The 20,243-nt window shown below is 33.8% G+C and overlaps 1 protein-coding gene and 2 non-coding genes across 3 annotated transcripts; 1 reads left to right on the plus strand and 2 right to left on the minus strand.

The window, feature by feature from the left end:
• Positions 1-511: 511 nt before the first annotated feature.
• On the plus strand, positions 512-583 carry Trnad-auc (transfer RNA aspartic acid (anticodon AUC)). Its single transcript has one exon. It is a non-coding gene; the product is annotated as a tRNA-Asp (tRNA).
• A 1,137-nt stretch (positions 584-1,720) lies between these two features.
• On the minus strand, positions 1,721-3,406 carry LOC144853495 (uncharacterized). The gene is made up of 2 exons (XM_078711190.1): positions 2,684-3,406; positions 1,721-2,548 (listed from the first exon to the last, which is right to left on the minus strand). The coding sequence occupies exons 1-2, from the start codon at positions 3,404-3,406 to the stop codon at positions 1,721-1,723; spliced, it is 1,551 nt and encodes a 516-aa protein (XP_078567316.1).
• A 9,774-nt stretch (positions 3,407-13,180) lies between these two features.
• Positions 13,181-13,252, minus strand: Trnad-auc (transfer RNA aspartic acid (anticodon AUC)). Its single transcript has one exon. It is a non-coding gene; the product is annotated as a tRNA-Asp (tRNA).
• Between the last annotated feature and the right edge of the window lie 6,991 nt (positions 13,253-20,243).

The raw sequence follows: 20,243 nt of genomic DNA on the forward strand, positions 1-20,243 counted from the left end.
TCGTGAATAAAAATGCTGAAAGATGAGGGCGTATCAATTTGATCTCTGTTGCGCGTGCGTACAACTGAGGACTAGCGCTGTTCCGCCGTACCACGCCGAGAGTGTTAAAGAGTCGCTATCCAATCGAGTTCAAACAATACCATGAAAGCCCCAGTGGCCTAATGGTTAGGACATCTGCATATCAAGCAGGCGGTCCGAGTACGAGTCTCGGTTGGGGCGACTTTTTCTCATTCTCACAGATTTCCTCATCTTTATCGTTTCAAATTAATTAATTAAATTTCAGTATATCACCGAGCGGTTTAGAATTAATGTTCTTTGCCTGTTGTGTTTATATATATAAAAGTATCTTTTCGGAGATCCCGCCTCGTGAATAAAAATACTGAAAGATGAGGGCGTATCAATTTGATCTCTGTTGCGCGTGCGTACAACTGAGGACTAGTGCTGTTCCGCCGTACCACGCCGAGAGTGTTAAAGAGTCGCTATCCAATCGAGTTCGAACAATACCATGAAAGCCCCAGTGGTCTAATGGTTAGGACATCTGCATATCAAGCAGGCGGTCCGAGTTCGAGTCTCGGTTGGGGCGACTTTTTCTCATTCTCACAGATTTCCTCATCTTTATCTTTATCACCGAGCGGTTTAGAATTAATGTTCTTTGCCTGTTGTGTTTATATATATAAAAACAGTTCATATTCGCGTTGTAAAAATTCAAGAATTGTCGTCAGCGCGTACGTATTTTTTCACAAACCATGATGACGTAATTTGTCAGTTCTAGGCCAAATCACAACACATGTGCTTTTTGGATTAGTGGAAGATCGGTTTTGTTTCTACGTATGTTGTCTCTTTGTAAAACTACATTTAGACAAATGAAATTAGGTATGGTAGATTAAAGTTAAGGAAACAAAAATAAGTTAAGTTATTTGCCTGGATTTGATTTAATTGTATTCTTTATTTTATTCATTCAAGCAAAACAATGCATTATTATCCAAGCAATCGTAGTTATTCATCGATGCTTCACTATAATAAAGTAAAACTAACTAAAATTATATTTCTTGCTGGTTGGACAATCACTTTAATAGTCTAATTTGTCAGAGTCATGTCATAATCAATCTAATCAATAAAACCAAGTGAAAATCGAAATATGTAACAAAATACCTACACTACACATTAATAATGAACAGCGCAGTAGTAATTAGTAGTATCAATAACAATGAAAGAAAACTATAAAATATGATAAACATGTAGATAATAATAAATGACAATACGATACTTAGTTTAAACTGACTAATAATCTACGAAAAGCAATCTACTATATGGTGTTATAACTGTAGCTCAATAATCAATATTACTGTAGGCCTGTGATATTCATCATTACATTATGTACAATACTATTTAGAAAACTACTAAATCGGTCACTAAAGGGATAAACAAAAATATTAAAAAATAAGTATACAATACTTGATTCTTCTCTTTTTAAAACATCGATATGATTACCATATTTTCGGTTTGTATATTAAACAAACAGTTTCATAGGATGTTTTTTTCTAACCTTCATATTAATGTTTGATTAAGTGTAAATTGTTCAATTTACAAATAGAATTCACGATTTCAAAAATACTTCTGAGATTTGATGTAGAAATTAAGTTATGTGAACAATACGATAGAAATAATAATGAATAAAGAGTGTGTTGATATCTCAAAGATGTTGAAAGGATATTTGTGATTAATACTTTCCCATCCATTTCTTTAAGTTGGTGAAATTACCTCTTTCATTCTTGCCTAGATTTTGTTTGTACTCCTTTAACGGATCATAATCAGGTTTTTGGACTTGTGACAAAAATTCTGCCTGCTCTTTTAAGATTTCTAGCTGTCTGTAGTTTTCGGAGAATCCATTTTCTTTCTTTTCAGTTTCGAGTAGGAGTTTAATATACTCAACTGATGACAATGGGTTTTTAGTAAGAGAAATCTCCCGAAGACGATTCACACTTTTACGAATATCTTCTGTCAATTCCAGAACTTGAAACTGCACATAATCACATTCATCTTTATGTTTCTTTACGATTTGCTCAGCAGTCAGTTTGGCACCTTGTGCAGCTTCGTAACGTTTCTTTAGATCTGCGAAGTCTTTCTTGACATCACGCTTTTCCATCTCAAATATAATTCCCGTATTCTTATGCATTTTCCAGCTACATTTACCGGGACAAATTCGACAATTACCCCACGACATAGCTTGACATGTCATTCTAAAAATGTCGTGTTTTAAAAGACAAGGGTGGTGGCAAGTTACGTCGCATTGCGTACAGTTGGTGACGTTTTCCCTAACTTTTTTTTTAACAACCACCTCCTCTTTTACTGTGTACTGGAAATTTTTATTGTCTTCAATATCTTTCTTGTGTTTATTGAGTAATTCTGTTTCTGTATTCAGTTGTTGAAGTTTAGTTTGTGCTGATTTGATTGTAACCCGTAGACCAGCGATGTCGGCTTCCAATTGACCGCGCTCGTCTAAGACTTCCTTGGTCAACAATAAGCTTTTTGGCTCAACTTCTCCCAGCTCTTTAAAGAACCGTTTGAAACTTTTTATTCCCATTTTCCAGTGCAAACGCTGAAATCCTCCATCACCTTTTTCATCTTCTTCTTCTTCTTCTTCATCATCATCATCATCATCATCCGCACATCTAGTATCAACAAACAAAGCAGAGTTGTTGAAATTTAAAACTGCCTTATATGGGAGCTCAGCTGCATCGATAGCTGCCATAACTGGTGGGTTTTTGTGGCTATCTGCAAAAGTGGCTAGCATAAATATGTTATCTTTAATATCCTTTCCAAATATTGACAAAACTGAGTGAAAAATATATTTCTGTGCTGCCGTGAGTCTTGGTAATGAAGATTGAACCACAAATCCTATGGCATCTATATGGTCGATACCACCTATACCTTTAGTAGAAAAGAAGCTATGCATTTGCTTAGTTATGTCTTTATCTCGATCGATGCTTGACGTGTCACCAAATCCAGGAGTATCAATGATTGTCAGGGTATAGAGTATCTTAAAGCCAACCTGATGATGGATTGTGTATGATGTTATGGATGATGTCTGAGATTCTGCCTGTGTTTTTTCTTTTTCAATAACAAGTTTAAATCGATAAGGATCCTCCCATTTTACACCAAATACATAATTGATTAGCCCATTTATAAATGTTGTTTTCCCTGCTCCTGTTGCACCTACAACCATAATTACTTTATCGGTAGTTTGACTTTGCATGTTAGAATTTCCAAATTCATATTTATGGATGTTATCGGCTTCATTTCTCACAACTTCATTCAAATTTAGTGCATGTATAGGTGGTGGACCATCGTGAACAATCCTTGACTTCTGCAAAATATTTTTCTTTACAGGTTCTGGTTTGGCCATTTTATCTACTCAATTCTGATTTTAGCAGTTGTCTGCAGCACACCAGCAACAGAGACTGGAATGAAGCTAAACGTCTGAACAAATGGAAATGTCCTGCTTCAACGATGTAACCTATTTGAGAAAAGATAACATCAAATATAAATGTATTTAGGTTACACAATGTAATTAGAAAAAAAATATCTTGTTGTCTTTTATTATTTTCATTTCATTTCATTTCATTTATTTCACTATCATCATCGCAGCCTTAGCTGAATTACAAAGATATTTACATTTTCTCAATATTAAAATTTGTATAAAAGTATAAAACCAATGATAATTATATATAAAAAAGGAGGCAATTTACACAAGAAATACAATACAGGAACATTCAACAAGTTTAGCATAAAAATATTAAAATAGAAAAAAAAAAAACACCAAAAAGGACCAATAAGAATTGCATAGCTGTACTGGGTGATATATAATGATTATTCATTTAGAAGCGAGATAAGGTATGGTATTGCACTTTTTCTATATCTTTCAACTCTGCATTTGGGTTGTTGATACTTTACACGTCTTAGTTTCATGTTACTTACATTCTTCACTGGAAACCATTTTCCAAAATGAATACTTTTTGAACAATTCAGAGCAAACTTATAGCATAGATTACGCCTTCTATCAGATAAAGTGTCTAAAGAAAGATCATTGAGTGCTTGGTCATAACATATGTAGTCATTACACAATATTATTCTGCAAGCCCTTTTTTGGACAGATTCTATCATATCACTTTGTTTCTTAGTAAGACTAGAATGCCATACTGGGACAGCATATTCAACACTTGGTCTTATGTAACTCTTAAATACATCTACAAGATCAAATTTCGGAAGATTGAACTTTCTTAATCTACACAATATATGCAGACGTCTGCTGGCTTTGGATACAATTTCTTTAACATTACGGTCCCATTTGAGGTTGGCTTGTATCCATAAACCTAGTAACTTAGTTTCATTAACAATTTCAATTGTAGCATTACCAATCAAAAGGGGTTCATGTTCATATTGATTTCTTTGAAAGTTAAAATACATAGTTTTACATTTAGTTGGGTTAAGTTTTAGTTTGTTTTCATTAGACCATACATTCAGTAAAGCAACATCATTCTGAATTGAGGAAATTTCATCCTTTTTTACTATCTGTCCTATGCACAAATCATCTACATATTTCCAAGTTTTACATGGCGAGTCTTGCATGGCATCATTAATTAGAGCAAGAAAGATCATAGGCCCAAGGAGTGTGCCTTGAGGGACGCCACATGTTAGATTAACACTCATTGATAATGTGGATTTATAGCGTACTTGTTGGGTTCTGTTTGACAAAAAGCTAATTAACCACGGTACAATTTCAGGTCTACAGCCAAGTGTTACTAATTTAGAAACTGCTATTGTGTGGTCAACACAATCGAATGCTTTACTAAAGTCAGTTAAAACTAACTGACCAACAGATTTGGGAATGTTACTACCTTCATAGAACACATTTAGTAGATCAACCAAATTATGGGTTGTAGAAAAGTGTTTACGGCAACCATATTGGTTGTTATCAAGATTTTTCTCGATATCTGTTAAGAGCCATTTTTTAATGAAGCCCTCAGCTACCTTAGCTAGGATACATGTAAGCGAGATTGGTCGAAATTTGTCAACCCTAGTACAACCATTTTCTTTGGGAACCGGAGTAACAATAGCATCCTTCCACATAGTTGGGACATGACCCTCACTGAGGGAGGCATTTAAGATATTAGTCATAGGGATGCTTAGTTCGCATGCAAAATCTCTTATTAATCTGTTAGGCACATTATCAGGGCCCGGGGACTTATTTACTTTAACTTTTCTTAATTGATTGTACATTTCCCATTCTTTTACATTAGGGGGTTTATTGGCAGGTAAATACGTAGGAAGCTTACATAAATCAATACTAGGTCTGCTTTGGGAAGTTATAGCAAAATGGTTGTTTACAAAATTACTTATACCATGATAGTCATCCTGCGGAATATCCTCTACACTAATAAGTGGTTGGGGTTTTGTTTTATTAGCTAACATCTGCACGCCTTGGTGCCATTTATGGGGATTAGTGGCTTTTAAGTTTAATAAACGTTCATTGTAAAAGTTCATTTTGTCTTTCTTGATCACTTTTTGTACCATATTCCTATAGAATTTCCATTGCAGCGATTTACCATGATTAGTAAAAGCGTGTTGACGTTTCATTATAAGATCCTTTGCTTGTTGCGAAATCCATGGCTTATCAGTTGGATGTATCTTAATGGATTTAACCGGGAAGAAAGTGTTGATAGCAGAAGTCAATGACAAATAAAATGATTGCGTTTTCTGTTCAGTATTACTCGCGTTAATAACCTCGTTCCAGTCATGGGTAGTTATCCAACGGCCAAATTCTTCAACACTTCTCGCTTTCATTGGTCTGATTACACGCTTTTCGATTTTGTTGCTATTCGTCCTTGTAGTTGTTGACAACAGAACACAATTATGATCGCTAGCACCCATCGGCGACACAATTCGGGGATTGCAATAATACTGCTTCAGATTGGTGGCTATAATATCTAGTATTGCATCCCCTCGCGTTGGTTCTTTCACAATTTGTTTTAGGTTATGTGCACGGCATAGTGGGGCTAGGTCAGTTCTGTTCAGGTCCCCCATAATAATGAAGCCAGCATCTGGGTGTTTAAGTTTAAGACTGTCAAGAGATTTAATAATATGACATGGCCTAATTCATGCTCTAAATTGATCAAAACGTTATTTTGAGCTTTTTAAATTTTTAACACGCGATTTTACGCGTATGGACTTTTGTACGCGTACGTTTGTTATTGCAAATATTTTTAACCTTGACCTGAAGTTTATGTATAGTGAATTTGATTGATATGTGAAGACGAGTTATGACTGATAATGTGATTTCACAAAATGGCGTATAAACGACGCCACGAATATGATAAGTGATCACGCTGAAAAGCTTATTAAGATTAAGTTATAAATTATTTGAAAGATATTGTGAAATGTTGATGATAATTGACATTTAACTTGTTCAGATATTTGTTACACAAACATTGAACAGAAAGAAACAAAGAGGAAGAATAATAATAAAAATTCCATACAATATTCTAAATGATCACCTAATTACAGTATTGTTATACTATATCTACTATTAGACCTGGGAGACTAAGAGATTGGAATGTTCAATTCATCGTCAATCAATACGTTTGTATAAACGTATATTAAATCTATTAAAATAGTATTTTTTAAAGAAATTTGGTTTGGTCTTCAACATTATGATGCTGTGACTCGAACTGTTTGACAAGTTTTCAGCTATTACAAACAATTCTTGTAGAAAGAGATAGGTAAATGCAAAGCATCCTCATCCAGGTGGTTAAAATCAGTACTGAAAGTATGAACCAACTATATAGGCCTATTCAATCAAGTAAAAAAAAGTAATGCTCGATGTCGTCGTCGACGATGACGACGACGCGAAGACAACGACGACCTACCAAGGGTGCAAACAATCACTGCAGACATTTTATGACGACCTATAGTCAAACGAGCTCTTTATCATCTCACAAAAACAAATTTTATCATTTTCCATAACAGCCAAATGAAATGCTCGTCAACTCTAAATATTTTTTTTCTTCAATGGTATAAATTTAAATCGCATACATGAGATACATATACACGATAATCTGGCATGGACCATTCACCACAACTGTATTTCCAAAAAAAACTATCCAAATATAAGTATTGCGAATGTTATATTGATAGTAATTAATATTTGAACTAATATTCCTTAAATTTTATATAGAGATTCTATTCCAAACTGATAGCATCTGTTTAATTGGTAATAGTAGTTTATGGTTGAATAAATTATATAATGTTAAATAAAGTAAATGGAAGAAAAAGATGGCAGAAGATACAAAATATTATCTCGGATATGTAAAGTTAAAGCAAATAATTGTGTATTAACAACTAGTGATACATTATGCATAGTGTGTTTAGCAGTCATCTGATAATCGTTTAAAATAAAAAAAATAATAAGTTATTGTAAAAGAAAATACCACATTGTACTATTACAATTCATGCTGCTCAACTAATGGTTCTTCTATTTGTAGATGTGAAGGTCATACTATATATAACTTTAAATGTTTTATTAATAATTTAAAAAAAAAAAGTTAGCTTGGTAGAAATATAAACAATTTTTTTTATGAGATAAAATAATGTTGCAAACAACAAACTATACTAGATAAAACTATGAATTATTATATGAATTTATGTAGAAGATAATGTTACATAAGAATCAAAGCATGATTAAAGTAGAAATATACATTCATAAAGGAATTATATGTGTATTATTAACAATTTATACTTAAATTTAATGTGTATAAAATATAATACCATAAGAAAATTATAATTATGTTCATGTTAAAAGAAAGTGTTAAAGAAATGCTATGAACATGTTTAAAGTATAACATATTGGTAATTGGTATTAATTAAAAATTATTATTATTTTGTTATGGATATTTGAGTTGAAATACTTGTATATAGTTATGAAAATATAATTTGGTTTTATAATTATAATTATTATTATATCTTAATGTATGTGTAAGAAAAACTTACATCTGTATTAATTGAGTAGAGTAGAGAAACAAATATTAATGAAAATTGTGCATAATTATTATATAAAGATAAATATTATTTACAAAAATATGAGTTTTTATAAGAAATAAAAGTGGGTAAAATCCCCACAAAAGAGAAAAAAATAAATGTTAAAGAAACTTGAACATATATAGAGATCTTGGCGTTTTGAATTTATCGTTAAATTGACACGTGTCATAATATTTACAGTTATTTAGGATGTCCGTCTGGCCATTTAGGCTATTAATAAGTTAGTTAAAGGATTCAACATATTTATTAGTTTCAATATTGTCAATGAAATTGAATTTCGTATTTAGTACAAGTCAATGTGATTATAATGAAAAAAAGCATAATTATAAAAAAATATGTGATCATCAAAAAACTAAAAGGTAATGAGATGTGAATATCACAAAACCAAAGATCTCTAATGGTGAGTTACTGTAGGTGCAATAGAAAAACAGGAATTTGGCAAAACACTGCCGTCATGTAGAAAAGATAAACAAGCATTTTGAAATAATTCAGTTCGTATAACTTTGTTTACTTTAGGTTACGGGTACATCTTAAATATATATATATATATAACGAATATTTACATACTGATTACAATGCATCATAGAAAAAAATAAATAAATTTGAATAATGAAACAACTAAGTCTCTTCTGAGAGTTGATTATATTACTTGATTATATTACTCAAGACTTAATATCTTTTTATTCGGCATCGTGACATGTGTTGTTCGACTGATGCGCTAATTAAAAAGCATCAAATTATTATTAATTTAAAAAGTGATCTTTTTTAATTACTGTTTTATCTTGACAATCTAAGCAATTATTTTGTTCATATGAACATTATTCATTATATTAATGTGTTTAAAACTGTCCATAAAACTAAACAGAAATGTACTCACAATTAAAAAAAAGTCAGTTCCATCAACTTCAGAATAGTAGAATGTTCCCTTCTGCTTAAAATGAGATCTCCTTTTCCTCAAATTAAAAGTTATTGAATGTCTCCACTGCTGCCCCAGTTAACAGTTACTTTCATTTCTATACATTTGAGCGTAGTTAAATGCTTCCTCTGATGAAAACCTATGAAAATAAAAAACAAATTATACATATAAAATATAATATAATACATGAAGATATTTTATTTTTCCAGAGGGCAAGCATAAAATTTACAAAACAACTTAAAAAATAGAATAAAACTAAACACCAACACCTACCCTCTTGCCAGCTTTCCAAATCTCGTAATACAAATCTCCACCTTCTACCAGGTACTACTTGTGTAATTGTTTGTAACAGAGTGAAATCAGGAACAATTTCGAAAATATTTAAACTCAATAACATCCAATCAAACTTCAGTAATATAAGATGAACGCCCTGATGCTTAATTACGACATTGTGTGATTAAAATGTATTTAGAATGTTTGTCTAGCTGATTAGAACTGCAAACAAGGATGAACGCCATAATGTTTATTTACGACATTGCGTGATTCAAGAGTTTAGAATGTTTGTCGTCTAGCTGATTAGAACTGCAAACAAGGATGAACGCCATAATGTTTATTTACGACATTGCGTGATTCAAAAGTTTAGAATGCTTGTCGTCTAGCTGATTAGAACTTCAAACTGATATGTATTATTTATTGTTCTCTGCAAAAGAAACCGGGTCTTTGCCTTTTTTTCTGATCTTATCGTCAACCAATACTCGTTATTCTATTTATGATACGAATAGTTATCACGTCAAGCCAGCTTTTGATAAAAAAAGATATATATATATACATTAGGCAAAGAACATTTTAAACCGCCCGGTGATATCCTGGAATTTGAAACGATAGAGGTGAGGAAATCTGTGAGAATGAGAAAAAGTCGCCCCAACCAAGACTCGAACTCGGAACGTCTGCTTGATATCCAGTTGCCCTAACAATTGGACCACTGGGGCTTTCATGGTATTGTTCAAACTCGATTGGATAGCGACTCTTCAACATTCTCGGCGTGGTACGGCGGAACAGCACTAGTCCTCAGTTGTACGCATGCGCAACAGAGATCAAATTGATACGCCCTCATCTTTCAGTATTTTTATTCACGAGTCGGGATCTCCGAAGAGATACTTTTGGAAATCTCTTTCTAATTCTTTTGTTCCACTTATGAGTGGTATAATATCGAGAAAACGTGTTTTTTAACTTCTGAAAGGAATGCCTTTTAGAATGATGTTGTAACTGCCTAGAATATTCTGAATCAAAGTAATTAGGCCTACCCAAAAACAAATATAGATATCCAAGAATATTTTTGTGGGGAAATAACGAAATAAAAGTTGCCAATAGGCCAGTGTTTTTTAAAAATTGGTATGAAAAGGAAATAGTTTATATTAACGATGTATTAAGTTCAGAAAAAAATTCTTTTATGTCATAGGAACACTTCAAAAAACATTATAATATTCAATGTAACTTTTTACAGTACCAAAGTATAATTAATTCAATAAAACATAGTTACAATATAAGTAATTTGACTAAACTGCAAACACCAATAATTCCTTTTCATTTAGATATTTTTATTGAAAATCCAACAGGGTGTAAAGCTTTTTACAACAAATTTAAAGAAATGTTTTTGTCAGACCGAAAAGTATGAGAAAATGGAAAGAAAAAATTAATGTCAATAAAACAGATGAGGAACTGAAACAAATATACAAACTTCCTTTTAAATGTGTCGGACAAACAAACCTACAATGGTTCCAATATAGAATAAATAATAGAATAATTGTAACAAATGTTTTTTTGACACGAATTGGTATTCGACAAAATGAAGCATGTACTTTCTGTGACAATGTACCTGAAACACTTCCTCTTCTGTTTGTAAACTGCAAATATGTAAAACCACTATGGTCAAATATACAACACAAAATTAGTATTAATGTCAATAAAACAGATGAGGAACTGAAACAAATATACAAACTTCCTTTTAAATGTGTCGGACAAACAAACCTACAATGGTTCCAATATAGAATAAATAGAATAATTGCAACAAATGTTTTTTTGACACGAATTGGTATTCGACAAAATGAAGCATGTGCTTTCTGTGACAATGTACCTGAAACACTTCCTCTTCTGTTTGTAAACTGCAAATATGTAAAACCACTATGGTCAAATATACAACACAAAATTAGTATTTCCTTTAAAAAAATAACTTTTACAATTGATTCGATTTTGTTTGGAGATATTTCACAATGTTTTTCTGTTAATACAATTAATATTCTTACAAAGTATTTAATTTATAAATGTAGAATTGGTAAAATTCTGCCAAGTATTAAGGCTTTAAATATTTATTTACGAAATTATTTAACGATGTTAAGGTATATTGCAAGCAAAATGGAGAATCAAATGATTTTGAGAAACAATGGGTAGACTTTATTAATTTTTTGTAATGTTAATCTTTTTTACTGCTTGTTATAGACACGTCTTTTTGCTTATTTTATTTTCTCTGTATGAAATATGAATAATAAAAAAAAAATGCCCTTATCTTTCACTATTTTTATTCACGAGGCGGGATCTCCGAAAAGATACTTTTATATATATAAACACATTAGGCAAAGAACATTAATTAATATAGGATATATATATATATCTAGGATATATAAAAACACAACATGCAAAGAATTAAGAATTAATTCTAAACCGCCCGGTGATATACTGACCGTCTGCTTGATATGCAGTTGTCCTAACCATTAGACCACTGGGGCTTTCTTGGTATTGTTCAAACTCGATTGGATAGCGACTCTGTAACATTCTCAGCGTGGTACGGCGGAACAGCACTAGTCTTCAATTGTACGCACGCGCACCAGAGATCAAATTGATACACCCTCATCTTTACAGTATTTTTATTCACAAAGCGGGATCTCCGAAGAGATACTTTTATTTATATAAACACAACAGGCAAAGAACATTAATTCTAAACCGCCCGGTGATATACTGACATTTAATTAATTAATTTGAAATGATAAAGATGAGGAAATCTGTGAGAATGAGAAAAAGTCGCCCCAACCAAGACTCGAACTCGAATCGTCTGCTTGATATGCAGTTGTCCTAACCATTAGACCACTGGGGCTTTCATGGTATTGTTCAAACTCGATTGGATAGCGACTCTGTAACATTCTCAGCGTGGTACGGCGGAACAGCACTAGTCTTCAATTGTACGCACGCGCACCAGAGATCAAATTGATACACCCTCATGTTTTACAGTATTTTTATTCACAAAGCGGGATCTCCGAAGATATACTTTTATTTATATAAACACAACAGGCAAAGAACATTAATTAAAAACCGCCCGGTGATATACTGACATTTAATTAATTAATTTAAAATGATAAAGATGGGGAGATCTGTGAGAATTCGAAAAAGTCGCCCCAACCGAGACTCGAACTCGGACCGTCTCCTTGATATGCAGTTGCCTTAACCATTAGACCACTAGGGCGTTCATGGTATTGTTCAAACTCGATTGGATAGCGACTCTTTAACATTCTCGGCGTTGTACGGCGGAACAGCGCTAGTCCTCATTTGTACGCACGCGCAACAGAGATCAAATTGATACGCCCTCATCTTTCAGTATTTTTATTCACGAGGCGGGATCTCCGAAGAGATACTTATATATATATATAAACACAGCAGGAAAAGAACATTAATTCTAAACCGCCCGGTGATATACTGAAATTTAATTAATTAATTTGAAACGATAAAGATGAGGAAATCTGTGAGAATTCGAAAAAGTCGCCCCAACCGAGACACTCGGACCGTCTGCTTGATATGCAGTTGCCCTAATCATTAGACCACTAGGGCTTTCATGGTATTGTTCAAACTCGATTGGATAGCGACTCTTTAACATTCTCGGCGTGGTACGGCGGAACAGCACTAGTCCTCAGTTGTACGCACGCGCACCAGAGATCAAATTGATACGCCCTCATCTTACAGTATTTTTATTCACGAGGCGGGATCTCCGAAGAGATACTTTTATATATATATAAACAAATCAGGCAAAGAACATTAATTCTAAACCACCCGGTGATATACTGAAATTTAATTAATTAATTTGAAACGATAAAGATGAGGAAATCTGTGAGAATGAGAAAAAGTCGCCCCAACCGAGACTCGAACTCGGACCGCCTGCTTGATATGCAGATGTCCTAACCATTAGACCACTGGGGCTTTCATGGTATTGTTCGAACTCGATTGGATAGCGACTCTTTAACATTCTCGGCGTGGTACGGCGGACAGCACTAGTCCTCAGTTGTACGCACGCGCACCAGAGATCAAATTGATACGCCCTCATCTTACAGTATTTTTATTCACGAGGCGGGATCTCCGAAGAGATACTTTTATATATATAAACAAATCAGGCAAAGAACATTAATTCTAAACCGCCCGGTGATATACTGAAATTTAATTAATTAATTTGAAACGATAATAATAATAATGTAAATTATAGAAACAGTGCTCATATTCGGAACATGATCTCATAATCGCGTCGAGCATAGCTCATTGGCGAAAAGCCCGAAGAAAGAAAGAAAATAAGAAACTGTGAGGAATTCTACAACCTCATTTGCAGGAGCTGGTCTCGTTAGACATAGAAGAATTTGAGATGGATGTTATGATGGAACTTTTTTACTGGACCATCCATCATCAATCACTTATTTTTTAAATGTGAGTTCGAAATGTACTTTAGACTTGTAGAGGCGACAAAGGGAAATTTAAAAGAGATTGCAAAATATTGATGGCCTGCAGTCATAACTTTATCACTTTGACTTATACAAAATAATTTATAATCAGTCTGTGTAAATATACTATAGTGAATCATTAACATATTGTTATGCTGCTTAGATTTGTAGTCACGTAGACCAAACTTTAAACAAATGTACGGGTCCTGGAGATTGGAAGGTGTGCATTCTCTATTTCAAATTTTGTTTTGTTTTTCTATGATTTTAAGTTTATTTAATAAGAACGTTTTTTAAATAGACAATTAGACATGTCACCAAAAGCATGCACCAATCATGTGTTCAATTAGATTTGTTGAAACAATTTATTTATTTATCTAATTAGATAGAGATAAGTTACTAAAATGAATTTTAAATCATAAGTTATACAGTATAATTATTTGATTAAACAAGAGGGGCACAATTAAAAAGAGCAAAGCTTGGGAAATGCATCCAATAAGCTGAAACAAAACACAAACACAGAGCCAAAAGGAAGTGAAAATCTGTGATTATACCATATATGGCTCTGTGGTCTAGTGGTATGATACTTGCCCTGTTGTAAGAGAGAGGTCGCAGGTTCGATTCCCGCCAGAGACATTTTTTTTCATACAACTAAAAAATACGGAATTTTCGCAAATGAGCTATGCTTGACGCGATCATGTTCCGAATATGAGCACTGTTTCTATGATTGACATATATATATATATATACTCCGAACATTTTAATTCAGCTGGTCACTCGATTGCAAATTTCAGAGTTATTGCAATAGACCACGATGTCAAATGGAGCGACAAAACATTACAACTTAAAACCACAAAACCTTTTGGACTTAACATTAGGAACATACTCCCAGATCGGTGAAATTACTCCATTGACTACCAAAATTTAAGTTTCATCATTAACCACCATTTAAGCTGTTTTTTAGTTTCATTCCAATATTGTTTATATCTCTACCAAGCTACCTTCTTAGTTTTCTACTCTTATTCAGACTCCACCCTATCTCCCTTTGTTGTATTTCTTTTATTCCTGTTCACCCAGGCAGCACTTGCCAGCTCTTGAACTATGACGTTATCCAAATTCCTTCACTTGCACTGATGAAGGGCTGGTGTTGGCCGAAAGCTCTGCTAACTTTTCTGGCTGTTTTACTTTATCGTTTTGATTTTGATTTGTATACTAATATCATTCACGAAGAAGGAGCCGAAGCATGTATTTTAAATTACAAACAAATTCCAGGCAAAACGCCTACTAAAGCTCATTTACGAGAACTGGTCATGTTGATTTCAACCAACAACAATTTTATTTTTGGAAATAACCATTAGCTTCAAATTCCTAGCTCAGCGATAGGCACAAAAATGGCGCCATATTTTGCAAATTTATTTATGGGACAATTTGAGGCCAATTTTCTGTCCCAACCTAATAAACCAATTGTTTGGTTTAGATACATTGACAACATCTTGATCTGGACCCATGGTGAAGATAATTTGGAATCTTTTCTTCTCAATATTAATTCAGCCCACCCAACTATCAAATTTACAGCTACCAAATGCACTAGTAGCGTTGAACATTAATTCTAAACCGTCCGGTGATATACTGAAATTTAATTAATTAATTTGAAACGATAAAGATGAGGAAATCTGTGAGAATTCGAAAAAGTCGCCCCAACCGAGACTCGGACCGTCTCCTTGATATGCAGTTGCCCTAACCATTAGACCACTAGGGCGTTCATGGTATTGTTCAAACTCGATTGGATAGCGACTCTTTAACATTCTCGGCGTGGTACGGCGGAACAGCACTAGTCCTCATTTGTACGCATGCGCAACAGAGATCAAATTGATACGCCCTCATCTTTCAGTATTTTGATTCACGAGGCGGGATCTCCGAAGAGATACTTATATATATATAAACACAGCAGGCAAAGAACATTAATTCTAAACCGCCCAGTGAGATACTGAAATTTAATTAATTAATTTGAAACGATAAAGATGAGGAAATCTATGAGAATGAGAAAAAGTCGTCCCAACCGAGACTTGAACTCGGACCGTCTGCTTGATATGCAGTTGCCCTAACCATTAGACCACTGGGGCTTTCATGGTATTGTTCAAACTCGATTGGATAGCGACTCTTTAACATTCTCGGCGTGGTACAGCGGAACAGCACTAGTGCTCATTTTTACGCACGCGCAACAGAGATCAAATTGATACGCCCTCATCTTTCAGTATTTTTATTCACAAGGCGGGATCTCCGAAAAGATACTTTTATATATATAAACACAGTAGGCAAAGAACATTAATTCTAAACCGCCCGGTGATATACTGAAATTTAATTAATTAATTTGAAACGATGAAGATGAGGAAATCTGTGAGAATGAGAAAAAGTCGCCCCAACCGAGACTCGAACTCGGACCGTCTGCTTGATATGCAGTTGCCCTAAGCATGTATTTTAAATTACAAACAAATTCCAGGCAAAACGCCTACTAAAGCTCATTTACGAGAACTGGTCATGTTGATTTCAACCAACAACAATTTTATTTTTGGAAATAACCATTAGCTTCAAATTCCACCACTGGGGCTTTCATGGTATTGTTCGAACTCGATTGGATAGCGACTCTTTAACATTCTCGGCGTGGTACGGCGGAACAGCACTAGTCCTTAGTTGTACGCACGCGCACCAGAGATCAAATTGATACGCCCTCATCTTACAGTATTTTTATTCACGAGGCGGGATCTCCGAAGAGATACTTTTATATATATAAACAAATCAGGCAAAGAACATTAATTCTAAACCGCCCGGTGATATACTGAAATTTAATTAATTAATTTGAAACGATAATAATAATAATGTAAATTATAGAAACAGTGCTCATATTCGGAACATGATCTCATAATCGCGTCGAGCATAGCTCATTGGCGAAAAGCCCGAAGAAAGAAAGAAAATAAGAAACTGTGAGGAATTCTACAACCTCATTTGCAGGAGCTGGTCTCGTTAGACATAGAAGAATTTGAGATGGATGTTATGATGGAACTTTTTTACTGGACCATCCATCATCAATCACCTATTTTTTAAATGTGAGTTCGAAATGTACTTTAGACTTGTAGAGGCGACAAAGGGAAATTTAAAAGAGATTGCAAAATATTGATGGCCTGCAGTCATAACTTTATCACTTTGACTTATACAAAACAATTTATAATCAGACTGTGTAAATATACTATAGTGAATCATTAACATATTGTTATGCTGCTTAGATTTGTAGTCACGTAGACCAAACTTTAAACAAATGTACGGGTCCTGGAGATTGGAAGGTGTGCATTCTCTATTTCAAATTTTGTTTTGTTTTTCTATGATTTTAAGTTTATTTAATAAGAACGTTTTTTAAATAGACAATTAGACATGTCACCAAAAGCATGCACCAATCATGTGTTCAATTAGATTTGTTGAAACAATTTATTTATTTATCTAACTAGATAGAGATAAGTTACTAAAATGAATTTTAAATCATAAGTTATACAGTATAACTATTTGATTAAACAAGAGGGGCACAATTAAAAAGAGCAAAGCTTGGGAAATGCATCCAATAAGCTGAAACAAAACACAAACACAGAGCCAAAAGGAAGTGAAAATCTGTGATAATACCATATATGGCTCTGTGGTCTAGTGGTATGATACTTGCCCTGTTGTAAGAGAGAGGTCGCAGGTTCGATTCCCGCCAGAGAAATTTTTTTTCATACAACTAAAAAATACGGAATTTTCGCAAATGAGCTATGCTTGACGCGATCATGTTCCGAATATGAGCACTGTTTCTATAATTGACATATATATATATATATACTCCGAACATTTTAATTCAGCTGGTCACTCGATTGCAAATTTCAGAGTTATTGCAATAGACCACGATGTCAAATGGAGCGACAAAACATTACAACTTAAAACCACAAAACCTTTTGGACTTAACATTAGGAACATACTCCCAGATCGGTGAAATTACTCCATTGACTACCAAAATTTAAGTTTCATCATTAACCACCATTTAAGCTGTTTTTTAGTTTCAATCCAATATTGTTTATATCTCTACCAAGCTACCTTCTTAGTTTTCTACTCTTATTCAGACTCCACCCTATCTCCTTTTGTTGTATTTATTTTATTCCTGTTCACCCAGGCAGCACTTGCCAGCTCTTGAACTATGACGTTATCCAAATTCCTTCACTTGCACTGATGAAGGGCTGGTGTTGCCCGAAAGCTCTGCTAACTTTTCTGGCTGTTTTACTTTATCGTTTTGATTTTGATTTGTATACTAATATCATTCACGAAGAAGGAGCCGACGCATGTATTTTAAATTACAAACAAATTCCAGGCAAAACGCCTACTAAAGCTCATTTACGAGAACTGGTCATTTTTGGAAATAACCATTAACTTCAAATTCCTAGCTCAGCGATAGGCACAAAAATGGCGCCATATTTTGCAAATTTATTTATGGGACAATTTGAGGCCAATTTGCTGTCCCAACCTAATAAACCAATTGTTTGGTTTAGATACATTGACGACATCTTGATCTGGACCCATGGTGAAGATAATTTGGAATCTTTTCTTCTCAATATTAGTTCAGCCCACCCAACTATCAAATTTACAGCTACCAAATTCACTAGTAGCGTTGAACATTAATTCTAAACCGTCCGGTGATATACTGAAATTTAATTAATTAATTTGAAACGATAAAGATGAGGAAATCTGTGAGAATTCGAAAAAGTCGCCCCAACCGAGACTCGGACCGTCTCCTTGATATGCAGTTGCCCTAACCATTAGACCACTAGGGTATTGTTCAAATTCGATTGGATAGCGACTCTTTAACATTCTCGGCGTGGTACGGCGGAACAGCACTAGTCCTCATTTGTACGCACGCGCAACAGAGATCAAATTGATACGCCCTCATCTTTCAGTATTTTGATTCACGAGGCGGGATCTCCGAAGAGATACTTATATATATATATAAACACAGCAGGCAAAGAACATTAATTCTAAACCGGCCGGTGGCGTAATTATTTTTTCCAGGACGAACGTGGGCAGAAATCATGAATAATTCATGTATAGTTATAACATAATAGGGAACATTATAGAGAGCGCTATATAAGCATGCAGAGAGATTAAATAATTAGTGTAAACAGCGTTTGCCAACCGAAATGTTTGGTCTAGTGGTAAAGGCTTTAACCTATTACACTAAAGCCCTCGGTTCGAGATCTTTCATGAACATGTTTTTTTAATAGTTGAGAGAGATTATTTAGAGGGTTAGGTTTAGTATATTTAGGAAGTAGATCACCTATCTTGCAATTCTTTATAATAGAAAATAATTAAGGTAATGAATAATTCATGATTTCTGCCCACGTTCGTCCTGGAAAAAAAAATACGCTCACCGGGCGGTTTAGAATTAATGTTCTTTGCCTGCTGTGTTTATATATATAAAAGTATCTCTTCGGAGATCAGTTGTACGCACGCGCACCAGAGATCAAATTGATACGCCCTCATCTTACAGTATTTTTATTCACGAGGCGGGATCTCCGAAGAGATACTTTTATATATATATATATATATATATATATATATATATATATATATATATATATATATATATATATATATATATATATATATATATATATATATATATATATATATATATATATATATATATATATATATATATATATATATATATGAGAATGTTAAAGAGTAGCTATCCAATCGAGTTTGAACAATACCATGAAAGCCCCAGTGGCCTAATGGTTAGGACAGCTGCATATCAAGTAGACGGTCCGAGTTCGAGTTTTGGTTTGGGCGACTTTTTCTCATTCTCACAGATTTCCTCATCTTTATCGTTTCAAATTAATTAATTAAATTTCAGTATATCACCGGGCGGTTTAGAATTAATGTTCTTTGCCTGATTTGTTTATATATATATATATTAAAATATACAACAACAAAATTAACAATGTATTTTTAGGCGCTGAAATGTATTGATTGGAAATGAGATGAGAAAGTAAGAGGTGGTTATCTAAAATGTTTTAAGAAGCATGGACATGTTAATTGTTATTGGTCTAACGCCTGTGTAAGTATATTTACCTTTATTATACAAGGTTGCTATGGTGACACCTCGAATCATTCCTAGAGCAAAACCTGATATATATGGCGGCAAAGGCTCATTTGGTTGAATATAAGAGCTTCTCCAATCATTTTCTATGTTCTTTAACGTTATCTGACGTACGTAATAAATGTGTTCAGAATCTACACACTGGAGTTCTAGAGTTCCACCAGAGGTATCATGGAGCTTTGTAAGGCAGTAATCCATACTTGGGGCTTGATCTGATGTCACTGTTGGAGAAAATGAAAATTTTCTGTCTTTATATAGTTTTTTATTGGTTTATAATGTCTGTGTACAGTATAGTATCTAAAGTATAATG

Source organism: Antedon bifida, chromosome 10 (genome assembly GCF_963402885.1).
Source record: "Antedon bifida chromosome 10, ecAntBifi1.1, whole genome shotgun sequence".
NCBI lineage: Eukaryota > Metazoa > Echinodermata > Crinoidea > Comatulida > Antedonidae > Antedon > Antedon bifida.